The following is a 26,462-nucleotide window of genomic DNA, read 5'->3' as shown; positions in this document are numbered from 1 at the left end:
ACCAGCATGCAATCAAACTCAGGATGTGTGTGTGTGTGTGTGTGTGTGTGTGTGTGTGTGTGTGTGTGTGTCCAGTGCCCACGCGCATGTGTACGCGTGTGGTGGGGGCGTGTCTGGCTTTGTTTCACCACTTCCAGCTTGAGGGGGTGGTATCCATGGCAACGGATTTGAATTTCAAGCCAATTTAGAGAGAGAGAGAGAGAGAGAGAGAGAGAGAGAGAGAGAGAGAGAGAGAGAGAGAGAGAGAGAGAGAGAGGAGAGGGAGAGGGAGAGAGAGAGAGGGAGAGAGAGAGAGGGAGAGGGAGAGGAAGAGAGAGAGTGAGAGAGAGAGGGAGGGGGCCACCCGAGGCATCTTTTTTCACGAATTACTTCAAGTACTGATGCTGTGGCATGGTTTGTAGTGTGTGTGTGTGTGTGTGTGTGTGTGTGTGTGCGCGTGCGTGTGTGTGTATGTGTGTGTGCGCGTGCGTGCGTGTGCGCGCGTGCGTGAGCATGTGCCTGTGCATGCGTGTCCTTGTATGTGTGCCTGTGTGTAACAGATATGATGTTGTGTTTTAGTAGGAGAGCAGCTGGTTTGCATCTCATGTCTATAAGCCTGGTGACAGTTTACTGTTGGGTAATACTGCAGTACACTTTAATAATAACACCTCCACACGCCCACATTTAATAATTGACATCTGAGAGTGGAAAATATGGGCCGCCTGCATTCTTACACTCCCAGACCTGTGAGGGTCCATTTGGGCCCAATAATTCAGAAACGGTGCTATGGACCCAAGCGCAGAACCTATATACCACTGTATCATGGTCCATATTATAGTCATGCAGTATCTTAACAGTGCCCCCAAACTTCTCTGTACGCCCCCATTAAGCAACACTATTGTACAGTTAAACCCAACCTCGATGGTGTGAATAAATATAAGAGACATGGGGACATACTCTGTTACATTGTTTAAAAACACCTCCAAAATAATCTCGTCTTTTTGTTTTCCTTCCGTTCACCGAACATCAAAACTAAGAACAGCTTTAGGAGGAATTAAAGTTTTATTCTTCAGAAGTTTTGGTCCTTATAAATATGCATTATATACAAAATAATATTATAAAACATATAAAGAGCAGTGTGTCATATTTAAATTAAAACTCTGGAAATAATCATCATTTTTAAAAAAACAAAAAAGAATTACACTATTGGTTCTGTAGTTTTCTGTTTTTAAACTTGTTATAGGCAGGCAGTGGTGTGACAGTCCGGCATTTAGAGCTGGGTGATATAAAAGCAAAATCAATTATTGTCATTTTTCTACCGAATACCTCGATATCGATATTGTGACGATAATATTGTATTGTGACGATAATTAGTCTTTCGTTTTTTTGCCCGAAAAACAAAAGCAGATCCACATGATCACAGCTCTACAATCTGCTATTAGTATTCATAGGCTACTATAAAACAAATGCATAAAATAGGGCTTAAGTTAAACTAGAACACTTCCAAATGGCCCAAGAGTTCAAAACGTGTCATTCATATTCGAGCGGATCGGGTTTGGATTTTGTGTAGTTCAAAATCCGAAAAGTGAACCAAACCACCGCTCATCCGTTAATAAAACACTTAGGCGAGGTGCTGGAGGTTGAATAATAATAATAATAATAATAACCGCACGCTAAAAACTCTGTGCAAGTATGGAAGAGGATTGGGTATCACTCTGATATCCGATCTGAGATCATGAAATTATCTCAGCAAACATTATGTCAAAGAGAAATAATACGTTTGATTAATCAAATAATATCTTTAAAAGGTTTTGAACTCTTGGGCTATAGTCTAGTCTCATATCACGATAATTATACAGTTGGAGGCCATCGATATTGTCCTTTTCTTTTTGCTGAGGTTTGCGTGATCTGCGCAAAAGGACAGTTAACCCATTTTGGGCGGGAACCCCTTTTGGTGTTTTAAACATTATGTTATAATTTAGCTATTGAAAAATAGCAGATCTACAAGCTCATAGCGCGCCACCGAGTGGCGCGCTACGAGCTTGTAGGTCTGCTACTTTTGAAAAATCGTGAAAATATTTATTTCAGAAAACTGGAAATGATAAGGGACAATATCGGTGGCACCCAACTGTAACATCGATATAGATATATATCACCCAGCCCTAGTTGGGACTGTTGTTTGTATTTCTTTGTCGGTCGGATCTCTCTCTCTCTCTCTTGGAGGTTGCTGGCACAACGCTGGCTGTTACAGTCCTGTGGTTGCTCTCTCCAAATCCCTGTTGATTAGAACTATTTCTGCGCACTGTTTTCTTTTTTCTTCTTCTTTTCATAGTGCAAACGATCCGAGGAGAGATGAGGGCTAACGCTTAAACCAGTGGTTCTCAACCTTTCCAATTTCAAGAACTGCCCCAGTATGAAATACATACATTCGATTAGGCCACTGTTATGATACAGATGTTCTAATCTCTGGGACCCCAATCTACACTGTAAAATCAGTGTTAATTGAACTCTTGAGAGAGTACAAGTGGAACCGGAAGGAACCAGAAGGACCCTTCCGCATCCATTTGGTTCCACACGTAAGAGTTACAGTCCGTTAAATGTCACCTTTGGACCTCCTGTTGGTCCCCGGAAGCCAACATTGAGAACCAGTGGTTTAAACTTCGGTTTATACTCCGTACCGCACAACTGCTGAAGAACAACAAGATCTCAGCATTGTGCGATAATGGCAGTATACTGTATCCATTAGCATCTCTCTCCCCCTCTTTTTTTTAAGGCTTCTAGTGAATTCGAGCTGCATGCAGTATCCATACAGTCTCCACCAACGCACAGAGAATCCATCCGCTCCGTTTAGTTTTTCCCTGCACGACCGAAAGTCAGAACATTTTCGGACACTTTGAGGGTCTGTCGTTTGGGTGGTCACTCGCTTGCTCGTCTCGACATCTCAAACTTCTTGCATAGCTGATGAAGCTGGCGGGAGTAGTGTGCGTGTGTGTGTGTGTGTGTGTGTGTGTGTGTGTGTGTAAGAGGGTTTAGAACGGAGTGACAGGATTGGTTCGGTGGTTCAAATTCAGGCACCTCGTTGTTTTTGATTGGTTGGCTGTCAGTGTCAGCATTGATTATCACACAAAAGGCCAAGGCCAAACTATCAAGGGGGTAAAAAAGCATCCTCTGTCCAGTGTCCAATGTCCAGGGACAGCCAGTTTAAGATTCACTGCTTGACTGACGCTCCGTCAGTCCGTCTGTCTGTCTGTCTGTCAGTACAGTCGACCGATACCTCGGTCGACGACTGTGCCGCATACATACGCCGTGTGTATACGCGTATACATGGCGAATACAAACATAAAGTTGACATACCGGTCGGCATAAAGTTTTCATTTCTGCGTCGTCCGCGGGACGGGTCGGCGATTGTCCCGCCACCTCCCCCCCCACCCGTCCATCTGTCCGTCCAGTTCTCAAGTGTTCCAGAGCAGCAGTGGACGTCTAAAAACCCGCCTCCAGTCTCCCGTCTGTCAGCGTCTGTAAACAATCCAGAATCTAAAGATTCTGTCCCTCGATTGTGTGTCTCTTCTCGCTACTTCCTCCCCGTCGTCGGGCCTGAACCGTGGTCTATACCTGGAATGGAAGGGAATTGTTTTGAATTAGAACATGGGTTTGATAAAGAACAACTGCACTCGCACGTAGAAGTAAGTCTTTTAGAGCAGGGGTCTTCAACATTTTTCAGGCCAAGGATCCCTTAGCTGAGAGAGAGATGAAGCAGAGACGCCCACTACATATTGTATAAAATTGTGTCGCAGATTAACTTTTTTTTTTTTTTTCATAGATACAGTAGCTTCATAGACAGACTGCAGGGAAGCTAAACTTTACAATGTACTTAATGGAAATAATTACTCATGGAATCAGTCCATGTTTGTGATTAGTGATGCAAAAATTCATATTAGACATGTTTTGGGGATTTTATGAACATTCTCTTAAATCCAAACCATTTTAAGGCCTGGAAATAACTTTTATATCTCATAACTTTTCCCAGAAATGTCATGAGCCTGAGAACCCAGTAAAACAGCGTTCAACCTGGCATCGGTGAGCATTTCACACCGTCAAATGACAAAGTATAAAATCAGGCTTATGTAGTTAAAAAACTATGCTAGAGGTGTTGAAAGGTTTTTGGAAAGTGCTATTTCAGGACGTATAGCCGCCGCCGTTATCGTTATTCTATTTAGCTTGGAGGAGCCCTCGGTTTAAAACACGGCACCTCAGAGACCCAACGGAGCCAAACATATGCACAAAATCAACTTCGGTTCAAAGTTCAGGTCATCAAATTGTCAAGATAACGAATAGCCACAAAATGCCCCTTCTTTTTTTCTTTTAGTAAATGAGTTTAGATAAATCTCTTGGGCTCTGCGGGTCTCTGACGCAGCGGAACCAGTCTGTCTCCAAAACACTTCACCTGCCATAAACAAATAGCTCGTCCCTGTCATACAGAAACCTTGTATCTCCATTTTTCCAACGATTTGTTTTGGGTGCAAATGAATGCCCTACACAGCATCGTACAAGAGTGTTGCACCAACAAAATGCCGATCTACAAGCTTGTAGATAAGCCATTAACATTATTTTGTATAAACCTGTGCTGCCTTCTTATTTCTCCGGAAACTGTTAATAAAGTATTCAATCAATCAACAGCTTGTGACTAAATAACTTTGGAACACAGATTCTGTGCTTATTTTCTGGACAGTTTCGGACATGGTCTCTGTCGGGTGGAAACCTCATATGTCCAAAACTGTTCAAATTCAGCAAAAAAAGGGAAACAAAGAAAAATAATAATTGCCAATCGACAAACTTCGCGGCCACGTTTCGAGCATGTACATCTGCTACTTTTGGTTACTTTTGTGTGACGCTGTTGTACAGTATAAGAACGTAGTAGAAGAAGTAGAACGTTAATTCACAAAAAAAACGGAAAAAGGAGATAAGAGGTTTCTGTCCCGACATGCATGCAGTGACAGTGAACCGTTCCTTGGCAGATGATCACATGACATTCCCTCAGATCAGAGACACATGAGAGACGATGATGATGACGACGACGTGTGTTCTCACCTCGGTCGCCATGACGCACTCCCTCCTCTCCTCCGCTATGACAAACACCGACTGGTAGACGGAGTCCCTCGGGGAACATATCGTTGATATCCTACACTCAGGCTTTTCACTGCAAAGCACAAATCAACAACGGGCCCCGTATGCATTAAAACATTTAGACCTGAGATCTGATTCTACAAAATGTCTTTTAAATCATGACAGTTTTCAGACAAAATCATGTTTCCATATCAGTGGTTCTCAAACAATTTCATGTCAAGGAGTGACAGATATTTGAGTTTACAACGTTCACTGGGAAAGAATATATATTCAAAGATATATAGCAGATCTACAAGCTCGTAGCGCGGCACTCTTTGCCGTGCTATGAGCTTGTAGATCTACTATTTTTCAACAGCTAAAGTTTAAAATAATGATTCAAATCTAAAGTGACACAAATGCGCTACCGTCCTAAATGCGTTAAAACATCCCCCACAAAACTGAAAGCACATGGCAGAGCTATGCATTTTGATCTCAATGTGTGTGTGTGTGTGTGTGTGTGTGTGTGTGTGTACACACAAGTGTATTGCTACTTGATACTTGTGAGTGAGGGCCAAAAATGTACGCAACAAGAACAGTATACGATGTATAACAAGGCAACTTTCAAATGTAAACTGTGTCGGTCAGTGCGGAACAATGCGAGGGGTCCCCCGCATTGAGACGAAGTGGCTGGCGTTTGTTAGAAACATGTCTTTGGAGAGTGGGTGTGCGACGTTCAAAAACCACATGAACCCAAACGGCCCCCAGTCAACATAGTTTATAGGGTATAAACTAAGACTTTCAACTTATGGGACAAATACTGTATGAAAATCGCTTCTGACTAAACCTAATCTAACTTCATTGAATCCTCCACCACCTAACTCCAATTCTGCTTTTCTTTTTTTTTTTTCAACTTATTTGATTCTGAAGGCTCCCCGCTTTTTCCTAACCAAAGAACACCTTCCTATATAACACTGCCTTTATCTCTCACAGACTTGAAGAACAAACCTCAGCCCTCCTCTTTTGCATTATTTCCACGGAAGATATTATGTCGTGTTTCTACGGGCTACTGAATGCTTCATTGTGCTTCAAGTGCGTGACGTGAGTCTGTGCCGCATACGCACACTCAGTCACTCACACATGCGCACATATGAAGTAAAAGGAAGTGCTTCAAACAATTTGTTCGCTCCATACATTGTACGAGCGAACAAATGTACAGACCCCCCTTTCCTGCCTCCACAGCAAACAGGAACACGATGTTTAAAGTCATACAGTTGGAGGCCATCGATTTTGTCCTTTTCTTTTTGCTGTGGTTTGCGTGATCTGCGCAAAAGGACAGTTAACCCATTTTGGGGCGGGAACCCCTTTTGGTGTTTTAAACATGTTATAATTTAGCTATTGAAAAATAGCAGATCTACAAGCTCATAGCGCGCCACCGAGTGGCGCGCTACGAGCTTGTAGGTCTGCTATTTTTGAAAAATCGTGAAAATATTTATTTCAGAAAACTGGAGGATTTAGAAGGATTTTTTAAAATTTTGAGGTCAGGCCTAAATGGGTCAAATGATAAGGGACAATATCGGTGGCACCCAACTGTATAATGTACATTTATTTGTCTGACGTATGGCAAAGAAAACAAACCCCGTCTCACCTGTACATTCTACTCAAGGGCACTTTGTCTTCTAAACACTTGTCGTAGATTAGACTTTTATCCGCCTGCGACTTCTTGTCGTCCGTCGTGAACTCTTTGGACTTGGAGTTGTACGAGTCCAAGTGGTAGTTTTTGTGGATAAAGTTCGACTTCTCCGAGTCGGTGCAGTCCACCTCCAGGCCCACCTTGTGGTTGGTGTTCTTCAGCTGCGCGGCCGGGATCAGGTTGTCCCGCTGCACGTCCGACACATTGTTCATGGTCTCGGCGTGCTGGTGGTGGCGGCCGTGCTGCCGCTGGATGTGCCGGAGCGCCAGGCCCACCATGCAGAGCAGCACCAGCAGCGCCACCAGGCCCACGGCCAGCGACACCGCCGCCCACTGGAAGCCGTCCCGGGCCTCGCCCCGGGGCGACGTCACAGGGATGGTCACGGAGGCGAGGAACTCGCAGCGTGGGCCGGCGAACCCGGCGGGGCAGACGCAGGCGGACGGGGGCTTCCCGGGACCACCACCACCCGTGCAGACGCCGCCGTTGAGGCAGGGCGTGGGCACCGAGCACTCGTTCAGGGCGCGGTCGCAGTTGCGGCCGGCGAAGCCGGGCGGGCAGACGCAGGTGTAGTCGTTGATGCGGTCCAGGCAGGTGCCGGCGTTGAGGCAGGGGTCGCCGGCGCACTCGTTGACGTTGATCTCGCAGCGCTGGCCCGTGAAGCCCGCCCGGCAGCTGCACACGCGCATCCCTCCGTGGATCACGCACAGACCGCCTGCATGTGCAGAGGAAGAGCAGATTGCACAAATTGTCACGATTTTTTAATAGTATAAAAAAATATATAGTAAAAAATATTGTTAAAGTTATTCCGACGCTAAATTAACTCATTTTGCTGGGGCTCGGACCCCACTTTGAGATCCAAAGCCCTAAATAGTCAATCTACAAGCTCTAACACATCGCAATGAGAAAGCACTGTTGCACAACAAAGTATGAAAACAGTTGCAGCCCTGCACAGACAAAAAAGGCAACGAGCTCAAACGCCAAACACTGTCGGACAACAGAGAAATCCACTAAACAAAACAAACAAGGCATTCCAACAAACATCTTCTCACGGATTCAAGCAAAAATGTAATCTCACAACTGAAAAAAACAAATGGCCTAATGTGCGATTTGTGAAAGGAGCCCCCACCCACACTAGCGCGGTTTCCTAAACAATTAACACAATATGTTATATAATAGGTTTTATTGTTTCTACTGTTCTACATACTGCCAACCAGCTAACCAGGTGAAGAAATCACAAGACTGAGGCATTAACCTTAGCTTTTATGAAATATTCTAGACCAATAGGGTTTCATGGAAGACACTTCTGAACATAATTGCCATATTGCTATAATAACCGAAAATAGCCAATCTACAATTTGTAGAGCTTGTAGATCGGCTATGTTTGCTGCGCAACATGCTTCCACAGAAGATATGCATATCTTTCTTCTATGGAAAACAAATGACTGAAATCAGTCGTGGTGACTGAGAACTTTAATTCATGTGTTCCCCGTCTCGTATTCACTCTGCGTAGCATACAGGGTACCACGGTGACAAGTTACGATGTGTGTGTGTGTGTGTGTGTGTGTGTGTGTGTGTGTGTGTGTGTGTGTGTGTGTTTACATGGAGGACAATAGACACCAAGTTCCCACCAATTCCTGTTGTTCCTCCACCACTTCCAGTTCCAGCAGGAAGTTAGGGGAGGAAGAGGAAGTTCAAAAGGGGGGGAAGGATGAGAAACTGGAGGAGGAGGACTGCTGTGTACAGTCTTGGAAAGTAACTAAGTACCTTTACTCAAGTACTGAACTGAGGTACTATTCTGAGGTTGTTTTTTTTACTTAACATTTGTTTGTACTTTAGTTTATACTTCTACTCCGCTACTTTTGCGTACTTTTGCTTTTGGTATTTTGATGCCAATACAGGCCTTCATACTTGAGTGACAGAGTACTTCTTAGAATACTGGCTGATTCTACGCACCGTTGGCGCAGGGAAGCGAGGTGCACTTGTCCACTCTCTTTTCGCAGTTGAGGCCGGTGTAGCCGCGCGGACACTCGCACATGTAGCTGTGGCCGTTGTCCTTCTCCCGACAACGGCCGCCGTGGAAGCACGGCGAGTCGGCGCACGTCAGCAGGCTGTGCTCGCAGTGAGCGCCCTCGAAGCCGTCCACGCACGAGCACATGTAGCCACTGTCCAGGTTCTGTGGAGAGGAGAGGATGGCGAGGAGATTAGCATGTTGACAAGCACTGCATGTGTCTAGTGATGCGAGTAAATTGATTGGTCAATTTAATTGATTATAAAAAAGTATAAATCAATTTGAATACAATTTAATTTTTACAATCATTTTACCCCAACATTTAAAAGAAAAAGTAATCAACATAATAATCAATATGAATGTGTCTATGTACCCATCAGCCCTACATTTGACTAGTGTCTATGTAGTATGTACCATCAGCCCTAAATGCGTCAATGTACCCATCAGCCCTAAATGCGTCATGTACTCACCGTACACAGTCCTCCGTTCCTACAGGGGTTGCTGTCACACTCCTGCATCTCCAGCTCACAGTTGACGCCGGTGAAGCCGGGCAGACACGTGCACGTGTAGCTGCCCTGGCCCGTGTTCATGCACGTGGCTCCGTTCACGCACGGACGATGGTGCGTGCAGAAGTTGAGGTCTGCACAAGAGGGGAGAAAAATAATAATTCCAACCCACTTCTTTACAACATCCCAAACCAGTGGTTCTCAAACGTTCTAATTTCAAGGACCCCCATAATAACGATGGTTACGTAATACGTAGGTAACCACGGTTTGTTTACAAACAAACTTTCAGCCGACATCCCAAACCACAGGCGGAGAGGCCGCGTCTAAACATTTCATTTCAATCAGGCAGAGTTCCTCCATGCCTGTAAACTTGTGGTTTCAAATGAATGACATTGGATACATTGAACTTTTCTTTTTTTCATCCAAAGGGAACATTGCACAAGCACTATAGAGAGTATGCGCATGCTTAAAGTGAATGGCACATCGAGTGGCAAATCGAGTGGCAAAGCAACAGGCAAAGTGAGTTTAACATTGTTTAACGTTGTTTAATGCAATCAGATAAAACTTTTCTGTGTGGACGTATGGGCTGTCAAGGCCAGAAAGTAGTTTTTTGCCACTCAGTAGGCGTTCCTGCATAACTTCCTGGTTTGATGATGATGTCACACGCATACCCTCTATTGCACTATGCTAGCCTAAAAACCAAACGGAAATATAAATTATACTCTATGTTCCAATGCCAAGCAACACAATTAAATCATCAATCCCAAGTATTCGTGTGACTAACTAATCGTCATGTTACATGTTGTAATGGTCACAGAAGGTGCCAGGCTCAGCCCTAGAGGTGCTGCTGCTCTATAACTTGGTCACAGAAGGTGCCAGGCTCAGCCCTAGAGGTGTTGCTGCTGTATACCATGGCCACAGAGGGTGCCAGGCTCAGCCCTAGAGGTGTTGCTGCTGTATACCTTGGTCACAGAAGAGGCCTCCCCAGCCCTCCTGACAGTTGCACTGCCATGGCTGCTGGCATGTGCCGTGCTTACAGGCCGGGTACTTCTTGCACTCATCGCAGAACGTCCCCTGCCAGCCTTCCCTGCACCTGAGGGGCGACAAAAACACAACCGCTATTTATCATCACCCGCCGTCACACAGTGAAGTCTTTGTCACGTTTTTTACTGAAAGCGTCATTGTGGCGTTTTTATGTCGCCAGACCACCGCAAACAAAGTCAGCGAGCCGTGTGATTGGTCGGCGAGGAAGGGGCAGACGTGTTGTCTGTAGCTTTTCTTTTTACGGCGTCGTTATGATCTCACAAAGACCACAGTCCCCTCGAATGTCACGTCAGTCGCCAATCAATTAACCACGGCTTTGCTAGCCTCTTGGTACAGCCGCGGGAACAGAGCAGTGAATGCCCAGTGCCCGCACGCATCCAGCCCCCGGTAATTATTACAGACCGTGTGCCCAGCCGCCAGGCTTTGAGGCCATATTTCATTTAAGCAGCACACACTTTAACTGTCATCTTGGGTTCCGGTGGGGGTTTCTTCTCCCCCAAAAGCCTCTGTTGGCTAAAAATGACTTGTTGAAAGTAATGCGGCCATGGCATGGGAACAGAAGATATTTGCAGTGTCGGCGTTTAGTGCTGTTTGCGCAAGCCGGTCAATGTATGGCTTAATGGTTTGGGGGCAAACATGATACAGAGGGGGGATAAAGCAAGTGTTATTTTCACTCACAGAATGTATACATGGAAAATGTATTCCAAACGAAGTGAGGTGTAAGTGATTCGTTTTTGTTTAAGAATTAACTTTTTTTTTGAAGGTTGAGCTTGTTATTCTGATAGTAATCATTGCTATAGAGCGTTTGTTCGGTAACAGCCTAACAGGGTGTCCCTCCATCTCACCAGATGTTTAGTAAACAGAAAATATAATCTCAGGTTGGGATAACAATTTTAGAGAGAACCCCACAAAGATCATAGTGTTCCAGTTCCAATTTTGTTCTCATTTCTTAAAAAAAAAAAAAACCATCCCAACCTGAAGACATATTTTCTGTGTCAGTGCTGGGGAGACATGCATGGAGACTCCTGTTACTGAACAAACACTCCACAGCGAAGAAGATTACTCTGGGAAAATAGAGCTATTTAACACTTATCCTAACGAAAACATCTCACTGTGAGGTGCTGTTTGGAATCTCTCTTTAAGGCTTTCTTGGCAGTAAAGCAGTGGTTCTCAAAGTGGGGTCCGGAGAACCGCAGGGGTCCCCAGCTAAATTAGCAAATGAACAGCATCTGTGTCACTTTAGATTTGAACCACATTAACCATTATTTTATACTTTGGCTATTCAAAAATAGCAGATCTACAAGCTCATAGCGCGGTACGAAGTGACACGCTATGAGCTTGTATATCTTGAAATCTTGAAAAATGTTGCAAATCTAGTTAAGAAAACATTTGAACTCAAATCTCTGCTTCTGGTTCAAGGTTGTACTTTACCGTTACATCTTGTGTACAGGTACATAAGAGAAAAACGTATTTTTGTTTGGCTTCCTTCAGTGCAAAAAAAGAGCAAACAAAGAGTAAAACAAGAGTACATCATAGTACGTGTGTGCATGTTTTCCTTGTAGTAACAAAGTTAGGTGAACTTTTGTGAACAACTTCAGTAGGCTATGTTCCATAAATATACAACAAATTTAGTTTAGAAACTAATAGAAAGGTGCAAAGGGGGTCCCTGGCACAAAATCCTTTGATATGGGGGTCGATCACTGACACGAAGAAAAAAAACCGGTGCAGTAAAAGGAGTCTGTCAAAATGGTTCTGGGTTCTCACGTTTCCCCCCCCAATGAAACCCAACTCTCAGCGGGGTGGTTAGCGGTGTCACCCATGGGCAGGGAGGAGGAGGAGGATGTTGTCCCCATGTCTTGTGTCAGGAGACGAGCAGCGACGTGTGGGACAGCTCTGGGGCGTCGGGGAACACTAAAAAGGCCTTAACCTCATTTTCGGGGTGGATTTAAGGGCGGCGATAATGATGGATTTTCGTGAAAAGAAAAAGAGAGAGGGATTTCTCACGGAGATGAAGGGAGCGAGCGTTCCTAGTTAGCTGGAGGGAGGGAGGGAGGGAGGGAGGGAGGGAGCGAGCGAGCGCGAGAGCAGCAAGTACATTTACTTGAGTTAAGTACATTTTTACTTAAGTATCTGTAATTTACTTGTGTATTTATGGTTGCTTATGACTTTCACTCCAACATATTTTAAAGATTTCTAGGAAGGGAGGACACCAACGTGCACACAAACAGCTCACAACGTGTCATGATGCGGCACGTTGTGAGCTTGTAAATCTGCTATCGTCGCTATTTTAGAATTTGTCTGAAATCTTCTACATTTCAATACAGCAATGCATTGATATTAAACAAGAAGGTACACACTTAAAAAAATGTACGGTTTTGAATACTTAGGTTGAAGTCAAATGCAATTTTCAACTTTCAATTGTAGTTGTAGTAATATTTGTCCAGATGTGTCTATACTTTGACTAGAGAACTCTGTCCACCACTGAGAGTGAGACAGGAAAACAATAAGCAGGAAACTCGACAAAGCAGAAAATAGGGCTTAATTATAGTTAATGGTTGTATTAATGATCTAAATCTACAATGTAACTAAAGTGTCAGAATGATTGTAGTGCAGTAAACAGTACAGTAATGCCTCTGACCTGTAGTAGAGAAGAATTTTAAAGTATTGAAAAATGGACAAGTTAAAATAAAATGAAACAAATAAAGGTACCTCAAAATTGTACTTAAGTACTTGAACAAATGTACTTAGTTACTTTCCAGTAGTGCCAGCAGGAAACCCGAGACGTGGAGAAGTGAGTGATACAGAGAGAGAGAGAGAGAGAGGCCGGGGTGACCTTTGGCCCCTCCTTGATGAACAACACACACTCTCGGGTCATGAGAATGGCTGGTGTTCAATCAATCCGCCCGCTGCGCAGCACGCTTGACAACCCAATGAAAACGGACATGGACACTGGAAATCTGCTCCAAAATGAGTCTCACTCACACGTATATGCTATGCATGCATGCAGGCAGGCTGGCACGCACACACATTACTTGTATTTTACTACACTTGTGAGGACATTTACACTGCGTGCCCGCACGCCCGCACGCACGGACGCACGCACACACGCACAACACACGCACGCAGTCCCTCTGCATCAGCCAGTTCCCAGACACACGACCAACACCCATTTCATCGCTTCATGCGGCTGTTTGTTTTTGTAACGTTTTTTTTTTATATATGTATATACTTACACACACTCGCCAGGTTTGGAGCAGTTCCCGTTGCGCTCGCTGCAGCCTTCCAGACAGATAGCTGTAACACACAGAAACACTGAGGTCATTCTAAACGTTCTCCAGGACCCTCGCGGTCTCACGGCCATGCCGTGCGTTTGGACCACGTGTGGCTGAGCGTGACAGACAAAAACAAACGATGCAAATACAATACCTGTGATGCAAGACGTCAAGTAACTTTTCACAGGCCTCTATATACTCTAGTAGTCTACACAGTGTTATTTGAAGGAGAACTTCCTACATTTTCCATCGTATCTTCATATAATTGGCAAGTGGTGCATTTATATCGATAGTGATTTTTACCCAAAGCGATTTACAATGTGCATTACATTCACATGGTACTGGGTGAAGGCGCCGACCTGCTCATCGGGAGCAGTCAGGACCGGGGTTCTTGCTCATGGACACTTCAACACTAAACTCAGAGGGAGCCGGGATCGAACCGGGAACCTCCCGTTCGTACGTTTCCCCAAGTGTCCGAGCCGCCGCCGCTCTTCACTAAAGCGCATTATAAGGCACCACGTCCTGTACTCGCTGTGTCTCGTAGGTGGGCTGTGGACAGTTCAGAAACCTCCATCCACACACTGCTACTTTTGCAGTTTTTTTTTTTATTTGAATCCTGAAAAGTTACAGTTTTGGACATTGTTTCCATTGTATATATATATACTGTAAAGACACACACAACAGCAGCTAGTGTATAATAGCGTCACTCTCAGAGTTAAAGGTGCAATAGACAACACTCAGCCACCAGATGCCGTAGGTACACTCAACATCTCTGTTGCATAACGTTCCTTATTTCCCTGACTCACAACTGTAAGGCGGTAATTATGCAGTTAGCCTTCACTCTACAGTCCTGAGAGAGTGTACAAATGGAACCTTTTTGCACACATTTTGCTTATAACTGTATTCGGGACTATTTGCTTCCACGTTCCACCCGGAGTCGGTCTCATAAACATAACTGTTGGATATCCAAACTGACCAAAATAAAAGAAAGAAAGAAAGAAAGAAAGAAAGAAAGAAAATGACGAGATGATTTAGCATTCAATTGGAACCAGCCTCCTGTGTAACCACAAGCACGCACACACACGCACGCACGCACGCACGCACGCACACGCACGCACACGCACACGCACACACACACACACACACACACACACAGGGTTCATATTTCATTATATTGAAATTGCGCTGTAAGGCTTCTCTTGGCGGTCAGTGCCCAAACAAGCAGCGTACAGAATACAGCCATTCTGCCATTAATAGCCTACACCTGCTCTAAGAGCCAAGCACCACCGCTGCTGCTGCTGTGGGCCCGGATGAGGTCAAATTCACAGAAAGCCCTTCAGTCCAGGGCCTCAACTTTTCCTCAGAAGCACTAAACGGATACTTTGATCTACACCTGCCCCAGCCCACCCGTCACACCCACCCAACACACCACAGCAGCTGCCATGCGGGAAAGGATGACCGTTCGCTTTTAGCAGAGGGTCTACTAATGATGGCCACACTTGGGATTAGAGGAGTACTGAATTCATGGGGATTTGTTCTGCTTTTGGTCACAATCTTGAATGACAAAATAAAAATCACACTCGTGATTCGTGTGTGAAGTGAGGGGCACTCTTATCATCATACATCATCATTCATCACATTCCGTGCTCAGCCAATCAAATCACCTTCATCAAGTATCTCGGGATACCTGATGAAGGTCGTGAGACCGAAACGTTGTAACTCAGTAGCTTAATAAACTACTGCTATATAAGTGAAGACAGTGTGCGGGATCTCCTTTAGCTTTCTCTCATTATTCGCAGTGGTTGCCTGCTCCAACACACCTGTCCCTGTAGGCGTGCAAAAGGACTTTCTTCTACAATGCAACACACTGAAAGCACACTTCCGCATCACGTCCTTGTGAGGAGAATATTTGTACATCCTCAATGCAGTACTATGGGCCATGGGCCATTCTGCATAATGAGTTGCTGCTTTTACGTATGGTACTATATTTTGATGGCAATATTTCTGCACCTTTTTTCCCTACACGGGTGGATTGTTGAATGCAGGACATTCACGTCGCTTCACTTTCACAACAGAGTACGGTGCATTCAGTCAGTGGTTCCCACACATGGTCATTTGCAGACCCCCCCAAACTGATAGGTATTTAATCACGGACCCCCTCTGAAAATATGTCATGCCACGGGGGACCCCAATAAGTTTTGTATCAACTGTTTTTAACCTGTACGGCGACCTTGAGTGCCCTGAAAGGCGCCTTATAAATAAAATGTATTATTATTATTAAGAGAACGTCATTGTTGAAAACAGCAGATTTACGAGCTTGTTCATCTGCTATTTTCAAAATTGAGAATAAATAAATAATAAATAATAATAAGGCTCAAGTGTTCAAACTATTCCTCATTTTTCTAAGGGGACCCCAATGCAATCCCCAGGGGGATAAGAGTGCCCCTCACTTCACACACGAATCACTTGAGAACCACTGCGTTCGATCACCTGAGCTTCAGGTGTGTCGCTCACTGTCCCGCGCGCCCGTCCGGGGACACACACGGGCAGCACTTAATGGCAGCTGCGAGCGGTGCTGTTGTGACAGTGACACTGTATTCGGAGGGAAACCAGAGAGGCGACTGACGGTAAGCGGCCGGTTGAGCCCTCAACAGATGCTCGCTCTCAATAGCAGACAGCTGTCGCCATTGTTGTTCGCTGGGCCCGCGAGGAGAAACCATGTTCGCAGCTGCCGCTATTAATGCCGCAGCGCCGCGACAATGGAGCGGGGACTCTAATAACAAACATGGGTGGCGCGTGGCGCGGTAATAATGCCGCGATTAACCTTGGCACGAGCCCTACCTATGAATGCACGCTCACACACCAGCCGGATCAAATTACCCCAGGCACGCGCTGTTTGTGTTTGTGTGCTCTGTGTGTGCTGTGCTGTGCTCTGTGTGCGCGTGCGTGTGTGTGGGGAGAGAGAAAGATAGAGAGAACCATTATTTTCTAAACGATTAGAGACTATCAATTACTTTTTAAGGGTATAATTTGTAAACAGAAAATACACTGTCGATTAACTGTTGTACCCTGATGTGTAGTAGATAGAGAGATATTAGAAAGAGGGGCAACAATTGATTATTTTCTAAGCGATTAGACTATCAATTACTTTTTTAAGCAGATCATTTGAATAAAGAAAATACATTGTTTCAATTAACTGTGTTGTACCCTGATGTGTAGTAGAGGGAGGAGGAGAGAGTGTGTGTGAGAGAGAGAGGGGGGGGGGGGGGGGGGTACACAGTCCAGAGTAAGGCACAGCCAGAGTGAGACTCAGAGGAAATTACAGTGTCTGAGAGAATGCTCATTTATCTTGCATCGTGTATATTTTTCTGTAGTCGGCGACGATTGATGCGCCTGTAATTGCCCGGCACCACGTGAGCCCATCTGGTTAGAATTTGGCGCCACGGTCAAAATAGCACGTGCCAATTTGTCATTCACCCGCGGCCCTGACACTGATGACAGATCCGCCGTAGTCTCGTGCGGTCCACGTTCGCCACATGGTAACTATTACACTCACGGTGTCCCCTTCCTTCCAATCTACGGCTTTAATTTATCTTTTTTTTTTCCGGTGAGAATTTGGGGACCCGTCATGGTGTTTCGTCGAAGCCAAATGGCAACGCGCCCCGTTACTTAGGGGCAGCGGTGGACAGTAATCAAGTGCATTTGCTCCAGTATCTGTACTTGGGTATTTCGTCGTTGTCGGAGGCAGAAACCGCTTATCTCCATATTCTAACAGTTTTGGACATAATGAGGTTTCCACCCGTCAGAGACAATGTGTATGTTTGGATACTTCTGACGCCACTACTATTTCAAAACACAAATGTGGTTGTAGGCTTCAAATAGTGAAAATAGCAAATCTACAAGCGCACAAAGTACAATATTTGCCTCTGAAATGTAGCGGAGTTTAATTATAGGCTATATAAAAAATGTAAAACGTACATACAAAAGCACATCAAAATTCAACTTAAGTACAGTACTAGAGTTTAATTAATTCCCACCGCTGCTTAGGAGCCCCATTCAAAGCGTATCCAGAACATGGGGTGTGTGTGTGTGTGTGCGCGTACGTGCGTGCGTGCGTGCGTGCACGTGTGTGTGTGTGGGTTCCGAGGAGGATTTGGCCCGGTTGTGTTTGTGTCTGCGTTGTCATGCTAAACCCAGTCTGCCCCCTCGACCTCCGAAAACTCAACGACCGCTCGCTCCTCCAATTATGCTCCTCCAATTATACAATCATTTCTACCAAATGCAACGGTCTCCGAAAATGACACCCTCTGTGACGCCACAATTACACGGCAGCCCTGCCAGATAGCACTGTCATGTCTGGCCACGGCACTCAACATCCTGAGGCTGCGAGGCCCTCTCTCTCTCTCGACGGAGGGACTTCTAATCAGGAAATACCTAGAAGTCATCCCATAGTATAAAGGGATGCACTGCCAAATCTGTATGCCACAAATTATATTCCGATCGAAAAAAAGCATACAATATGTCGTGTTCTGAGCTTGTAGATCGGCTGCTTTTGCCAAATGTTCGCCTATTGTTATGCAATGCCCCAGGATACAGGGACGCTAGAGGTCGGTGCGGTTCCAATGTCCCTTCTCTGCAGAAACAAAACATCCAAATGAGTGAGCGGACCAATGGGACCATCATCATCTTCCTCATCCTCCTCCAGATTGATTGAACTACCAGCTGGAAAGTCAGGTACGGTCTAGATATGCTCGCATACAAACCCTAACTTCACAAACACTATGCCGAACCCTAACCCTTTTCACAGACACTATGCCTAAACTAACCCTAACCTCACGGAAACTAAGCCTAAACCTATAACCTCAAAACCACGTCCACCTGGGTTGAAACACCGGGAAAGGAGACAGTCCGGTATAAAGACTACATGCATCCTCTAGATGCCACTCGCAACAGTCAGAGGTCGGCACAAAATAAAAGAAAGACTGCAGTGAGAGCAGCTCTCAGAAATAATCATCAATGCCTATTAGTGGGAAATGATAGAAAAGCAGTCACTTTACTGCAAAGCAGCCTTTAAAACATATCCAACGATATCAAGTGTCCTATTGTGACATGGATGGCCAGCCTTGTGTCAAAGGCCAGCACGAGGCTACAGCAGCCTCCGAACACAACAAACATGGCAATACAGCAGATGCAGAAAGAACAGAAAATGAAGAGAGAGAGAAAGAGAGAACAGGCCAGGGTTCTTGACTGGCACACAGTCAGCCATGCAGGCCAGCAACGCGTGACGCCTAATTCTACGTTCTGTCATACGATTGTGTTGCAAGCCGAAAATAGCTGATCCACAATAATCTCACAATACGTTGCGGTACGTGACGCGTTGTGAGACTAAGATGTCACTCTAAACTCTAAAGTCTAAACGTTTAAAAATATAAGAGCATAATTGATGCTGGGGTTATTTTTTTTGGGGGGGGGGGGATGTTTAGTCACTTTTGCTACACTTAAAATATATGGTCTCTGTCAGGTGGAAACCTCATTTATATATATGGCCCAAACTGTTCATTTTCACGATTCAAATTCAAAAGCAGTGTTTCGAGCTTGTGGATTCCGTGTCGCTGTAGTATGATCAAGTAGGGCGTTTCTGCCCGACAGCAACGATATTGCATCACAATTGAGATATTTGTCATAATAAGTTCCATGCCAGTTATATGATATATAACTAATAAGTGCAGCAGGGACATGCATCCCCTGCAGCAGCCTTTTTTTTGCTTCTTCCCCTGTACAGGAAACCCTACGTCCGATGGAAGTAGCCTACAAATCGGGGCATGGGAATGGGGGAGGAGAAGGGTCGTGTGTGGCTGCATGGCCGCTTACGTTCTTCACAGTATTTGCCCTTCCAGCCGGGCAGACAGGACAGGTGGCCCTCGCGGGTGCAGGTGTAGTGGCCGAAGCGGTCGTCCCGCGGCGTGCACTTCTTGGAGCAGCTCTCGCCGTAGTAGTTGTCGTTGCAGACAAATCGGTACGCGTAGCGCAGCTCCGTCTGCGCGCCCGCCTGCGTGTCCTGCGACCACTCCGTGCCCACGCTCAGCTGCCTCTGGATGGAGAAGAAGCTGATCAGGAACTCTGGGTTGTTGTTGGTGTCTGGAGAGAGAGAGAGAGAGAGAGAGAGAGAGAGAGAGAGAGAGAGAGAGATGGAAAGGGGGCAATGTTTATTTAAATTAGTGGGGTTCCAAGATTAATTTCTTTCAATTCTAGGCTTGACTACCGGTATACGCAATATCGTTGTAGTCGGGTGGAAACGACATACTGTATGTCCAAAAGCTGTTTCTTTTCAGGATTCAAATAAGAAAACAGCAAAAATGGCAGATCTACAAGCTCAAGCTCTTCACTGTTGCTCTAAATGTGTGAACCCATTAAACCCATTAAAAACTGTCCAAAACTGTTACTTTTAAGGATTTGAATTCAAAAGTAGCAAAAGTAGAAGTTTCACAAGCTTGAAACGCATCGCTTGACGGTTTTGTGTGACGCTGTAGTATGACGAAATAGGGTGTTAATTTAGGGGGGGGGGAACATAAAAACGTAACCGACAGTCAGCAACGATATCATGTCTTGACTTCACCCAGAGTCGGATGCATGATCTTAAAAGCCATCCGTCATTACTTATATAAAGAAATCTGCCAACTAGGAAAAGCTGCATCCCTTATCAAAGCCCATACAGCTCAGATGAAAGATAAACTAAAGGTTGAAATTTCCTCTTTTCTTTTCCGTCAGCAAAAACATTCCCAGGCCCCTGGTCCTTCTCTTCCAAAGGGCGGAACAGAGCAAGGTGTAAAATACAGGAAAATGTAGTCAGGGCTTTTGGCAGGCTCCGAGCATTCTCACCAAAGTCCAGCGAGTCTTTCCCACGCCAAAAATACACCAAAGGAAGTTCAATTGTGTTGGAGAATAAGAATGAAAAAAAAAAATGAAAAAAAGAAAAGGGAGAAAAAAAGTACTGAGAGGCTCACAACAAAGGGTCTCAGAAAGGCGTGAAAATGTGTGCATTTATGAACAAGAAGCACCTGGCAGCCATAAAGTATCCACGTTGAGTGATTAAGTAGCATTAGATAGCCCAAATGTTTGCTTTTTTTGCTGAAATTGTGCAAGAGTAAATTAATCCCAAGTCCCAAGAGGTGAAATGTACAGAAACGGCGCCCTCTTGTGGCGTAATGTTTCCCCAGACTTACCTACAGGTAGACTTTCATATGGTGAATGCCACGCTTCAATTATCAGAGAAAATGAGCCCTGCGGAAGAAAGAACACATTCAGTTATTAATTAGTATGCATATTTTTACTGTTTTTTTGTTTTTTTTATAGTAGGCCTATACAGTTTGAGGTGTTTTCTCATTGTTCTCATTGTTGTGTGGTATTTATTTTGGTCCACTGTAGCCTATAGGAGAGGCTAGTCATAAAGACAATTCATAATGGATAGTGAATTATTGCAGTGCACAATATTTACTGCACTGGTCCTCTAGGGGGGGGGGGGGGGGTCTGTAACTTCGACAGCGTACAAATGGAACTAAATGGACTCTTTGGACGCTCTCGAAGTTTTATCCTAAAAGGTTTAAGTCATAGAAGGTTTAAGTGCAGACTGGGGGTCCCTGCCTGTAGGCCTATAGCTACTCCCAGTGATAAATATGTGCATCAAATCCGTGATCTCTCATGCATGATATTAGCCTAGATATGTTCCACTATAGGTCCTTTGAAATGCAAAGAACAAGAAGGTTTGCGAGAATGAGTGGTTTTGTTGCACGTCGTGCTGCGTGCGGGTTGGAACTGCCTCGCAATCCAATGCGTTTGTTGACAGAATAGAAGCGTTATCTAATGATGATGGATTATCATCATGGCATATGGGGAGCAAGCAACGGTGCGCTCCCAAAAAAACGCACATTGGGCGTCCTCTCTCTCTCTCTCTACCGCTAACACGAGCTGAAGTTGTGGGTTTTGTTCTTGTATTGCAAAAAAATGATAAAATAAGAATCTTACCGGCCAGCCGAAGTTGAACGGTAACCGAATGGGTCTCTTGAACGTGCCACTGGTTCCACCGGTCGCAGGGCTGAAAGAGTTTGCGCCCAGCACCGGCGTCATTGTACTCCCAAAGATGCAGTCGCCGGGCGACACCACCGCCTGGTAGTTCTTCAGGCACACCCGGAAAAACGTCCTGCAGCTCGGCCCCGGGCGGCACGCGTTCCCGTTGGCCAGCAGACCCCGGTGGTTCTTGAACTCGTGCAGGTCCAGCTCAAAAATGCCCGATCCGAATACCTTCAAATAATAATGGTTTGATTTATTATTATTATTATTATTAACATTACACAGGGAACTTAGGAGGCTTTAGATTAAGCTATAATAACACTCTCGTAGATGTAGGCCTATTTTATCGATTTTTGTCAAAATCGATAAAATAGGAGTCTTCATCTTTTTTTCTTCTTTCGGGGTTCTGTTACTTGATGGGGAGGGGGGGATGCACAGTGGCAGGGACCCCCGCCCAGTGCCAGGGGGTCCCTGCCACTGTGCCCCCCCACCCCACCATGCAAGTGACAGATAAGGCTGGACCGCTGGGCTGTCATATACCTGTGCTATCAATGTGGTGCTGAACACGGTGAATGTCAACAGAGCTGCCATCCTCCTAGCTCCAGCAGCGCGACCGCTGTCGCCACTGCGCCAACACAGACTTACAATAAAAAATAAAAAATAAATCTCCTTTCCTTTCTATTCCAAAAGTAATCACACCAAAAGAAAAAAACAGACGCCTAAAAATAAAATAAATAAATAAAACGTATATAAATCCTTCTTCACTCCCAAGGAGTTCGTTTTTTTTTAATCCACCACAAATATTTCCTCTTGCGTTGAGGTGTGTGTGTGTGTGGTGGTGTGCCGTGTGCGTGCGCCCCTCCAAACACCCCCACAAAACGCAAGCAGCGCGTTTCCCAAAAAAGATCTTCCCAAGTTATCCAAAACGGGTGACAGCAAAATTATCCAAGTCTTGTCCTTCTGCGTCCTCAGGCGTGTGTCCTGTGCATGGGGATCGTATACTCCACAAAATGGTACTGGTAGATCGTCGCTTGGGGTTTTTTTTAGTAAGAGAGGAGGGCTTGTTTTGATGCTCGGATCGGTGCGTAAAGTCTAGCGTTATGGATCAACCCGTCTCCCTCTCTCTCTCTCCTCCTCAATTCCACTCTTCAATGAAAACTATGGTGCGTCTCCGCCTCCATATATAGACTCACGTCGCCTGTGACCCCGCCCCCCTTTCACATTATTCCAACGTGGTTCTCAATGTGAGGTGTGGGGACCGCCCAGGGGATCCAATTTTGGACTTTTAACGGGTCGAGTCGAGTGTGCGAACGCCGAACGGTGTATGATACTAAATGCTGTATAACTGATGGGGACCTTTCTTTGGTTCCATTTCGCTATTACACTCTCAAAGTTGATAAATAAATATAGGCTATTTGTTAAATGGTGGTCTGACTGCTAAGTGCTAATGCAGGGCCATTGAAATGAAAACGGTTGAACTATATCGAACCCGATATCTAAATTCTCAGTGGTATAGGTTATTATTAATATTATTTACTGTAGCCTAACTCTGAGTGTACAAATTGAACCATATGGACCCTTAACTGGTTCCATTTTTACCAAGAAGGGAACTAACTTAACTCATTTGGTTCCCAAATGGATCAAATAAAAATGATGTTATAAAAAATAATAGCCTAATAATCATAATTGCGACCATAGGTGGTGACATCACACCTCCATATTTGGTCACGCCTTGTGACAACACGCCACCATATAGGGTCACACCTCGTGACATCACGCCTCCATATATGGTCACGCCTCGTGACATCACACCTCATGTCACGTCACGCCACCATATATGGCCATCTCCATGTATGAAGATCACGACACTGACCTCATCTAACCCTGGATAACCATACATGGAGAAGACTGGATCGTCACCTAGATCTGCATGTCGAGCGGCCGGCCAGCAACTCTACATCTGACCTCAAACCTCAAACCCTTAGATCTCCATATATGGAGTGTATCCGCAGAAATGTTTAAAAGGTGTATCCCATGGTGTACGCGTGGTGTTGTTCCCAAAAAGAAAATAATCCACACTGAGATGTCCATAAAGCTCAACAAAAAAACTTTACTTGATCAAAAACAAACTTACTTTCAATTGGGCAAGTATGACAGAGCACGTCAGAAATCCTATAAAACTTCAGAGCACGTCACCAAACCACAGAGTATTCCATAAAGCAACAGAGCGCGGTACAAAACCTTTTGACTCTACACAAAACTGGAATGAGAAAATCCCCCTGCCAGCAAGCTAACAGGTGTACTAACTGCCACTAATCACTACTGCAGAGTGTGTGATTGGTCAGACACAAATTGGAAGGTCAAATTAATTGAGCTAGGAATGACATGACATACTTCAAAGCACAATTAAAGCACAGATAATTAAGACATCACATACTTCAAAGAAATGCAAGATCAAAGGAATCAGGCTATCAATCAGACATCAATTACTTCAAAGCATACGGTAGCCTACTTAAAGCACAGCAAATACAACAACTTAAACTTTGCCTGAGTGGCGGCACTAAACTTTGCCTCCTACATGGAGTGGCGGCACTATAATAGGGTGGAGTAGGAAAGTGCGTTAAAGATTTCACGTAAATTGCACACTGCGTTCATGATTTGAGGCTTTTTGTTCAAAACGGGGCAATCCTGCAAACTTTGGAAGGCAATGTTAGCCAATTATAGGATGGAATATGAAATATGGGACAGATCCGTCTTGAGCACATGACTATAGAGATACTGTGTAACGATTTGCGGGATTTTTGGAGAGAATCTAGATGAGTAATATAAAAAAATGTATTTTACAAAAGTCTGCCTCCTGGTAAATGAAAAATCGCATGGCATCGACCGGACGGACGGACGGACGGACGTGCACGCGCACACGCGCGCACACACACACACACACACACACACACACACACACACACACACACACACACACACACACACACACACACACACACACACACACACACACACACACACACACACGGCAAAACATACTCTCCCCTTCGGCTGGGGGAGAAAAGAGCATAAAACGGAGCTTACATTTCAGAATTCAAAAAAGAAGGAATTCAATTAGTTACTATCCATTTAATCCACGACCCCACCCCCCTTTCTGTCCTCACGGTTCCACTCAATTGCACGCTTAATTATCCTCCCTGCACTAGGCTATTCCATGGTGGTGGTGTCAGTGTGTCACAGAAGAGCACAGACACAGACAGTGGTGTACAGTAACTAAGTAGGCCTACATAATTTACTCAAGTACTTAAGTACAATTTTGAGGTATTTCTGAGTGGTGCATTTACTTGTAACAGCTAGTATTTCTACAGTGCAGAATTGACACTTTTACTTAAGTAAAATAAGCATAATGTATACTTTTTCCACCACTGAAGTTTTGATGTATTTAAATACAATCATGTTTTTTGTAGGAGGCAAGGCTTAAGTTATTGTAGATTTGCTGTGCTTTGAATATGTGATGTCAAGTTCAATTCATTTGACCTCACAGTTCTTTGAAGTGTGTCATGTCATTGCTAGTTCAATTAATTTGACCTCGCAGTTCTTTGAAGTGTGTGATGCCATTGATAGTTCAATTCATTTGACCTTCCAATTTGTGTCTGACCAATCACACATGCTGCAGTAGTAATTAAAGGAAGTTAGTAACACCTGTTTGCTGGCAAGGGAGAATTTTGTCATTACAATCCAGTTTTTCTAGGTGTAGCCTAGTCAAAAGGTTTTGTGTTTTCTTTTTGCCCAATTGAATGTCAAACTTGATCAGTCATGTTTTTTCTTTTCTTTTTTAACTTTATGGACATCTCTGTGTGGATTATTTTCTTTGGGGTGGCTCGGGGGTAGACCGGCCGGATGTAAACCGCAAGGTTCCCAGTTCGATCCCGGGCTCCCCCAGAGTTAGTGTCGAAGTGTCCTTGAGCAAGACTCTGAACCCCTTATTGCTCCCGATGTGCAGGTTGGATTCCTGGTGTGTGAATGGGTGAATGTAATGCACAATCTATGTAAAGCGCTTTGGATAAAACTTATATAAATGCAGTTAATGCACCATTTAACTTTTAAACTTTTATTGCACATGTATGATGGCGTAGTGTCGATAAGCATAGTCATAAATTACCTGCGTACAGGTGTAATTAATTATGCACGCAAACAATGACACAATGCCATTTCACTAAACAAAAAACAAAAAAACCCTAACAAATACAGTGTAAATCGGGATCCCATAGATAAACATGTGTAACGGGTCCTTGAAATGAAGGACAGTGGCTCCTGTGTTCAGTATCTTACACACAGGTTTTTTTTTTCTGTCTTTGAAAGTGGTGGTGGCGTGTGCTGCTCACTGCCCACAGCCCACCCAATCGTCTGCTATTGTTGAGACGCGTGCCTTTCTCTCTCTCTCATGCACGCTTAGTGTGCGTTCAGCTGTATGCAAATTTTCTCCCCCCCCCCCCCACACACACACACACACACACACACACACACACACACACACACACACACACACACACACACACACACACACACACACACACACACACACACACACACACACACACACACACACACACACACACACCCCTCTGCATCTGTAACATTGGTTTATTGCCCATGGCCTTTACCATGCAGCCTATGACATTAAACCTTTAATTGAGGGAGCCAATGAGCCATACAAGATATATATAAAAAAAGAATCCATTACAAAAACTCAAATAAATAATAATAACTGTGTGCATCTATAAATGCAC

General features: G+C 44.7%; 1 protein-coding gene across 2 annotated transcripts; it reads right to left on the bottom strand.

Annotated features, from left to right (window-relative positions):
* Positions 1–1,427: 1,427 nt before the first annotated feature.
* Positions 1,428–23,930, bottom strand: dll4 (delta-like 4). Of its 2 annotated transcripts, none has more exons than XM_079525949.1 (11): positions 23,804–23,930; positions 21,625–21,900; positions 20,826–20,883; positions 19,474–19,740; positions 13,564–13,624; positions 10,249–10,379; positions 9,251–9,420; positions 8,726–8,945; positions 6,728–7,484; positions 5,068–5,176; positions 1,428–3,591 (listed from the first exon to the last, which is right to left on the bottom strand). In XM_079525949.1, exons 2-11 carry the CDS (start codon positions 21,724–21,726, stop codon positions 3,586–3,588), a joined length of 1,881 nt encoding a protein of 626 aa, XP_079382075.1. In that variant the 5' UTR covers positions 21,727–21,900; positions 23,804–23,930; the 3' UTR covers positions 1,428–3,585. The 2 variants fall into 2 exon arrangements, with proteins under 2 accessions (XP_079382075.1, XP_079382074.1); XM_079525948.1 differs by lacking the exon at positions 23,804–23,930 and adding an exon at positions 22,210–22,768.
* Positions 23,931–26,462: the final 2,532 nt, after the last annotated feature.

The sequence above is a fragment of the Electrona antarctica genome, assembly GCF_951216825.1.
Source record: "Electrona antarctica genome assembly, chromosome: 17".
Lineage (NCBI taxonomy): Eukaryota > Metazoa > Chordata > Actinopteri > Myctophiformes > Myctophidae > Electrona > Electrona antarctica.
The sequence above is the reverse complement of the archived record's forward strand: the minus strand, read 5'-3'. Positions and strand labels throughout refer to the sequence as shown.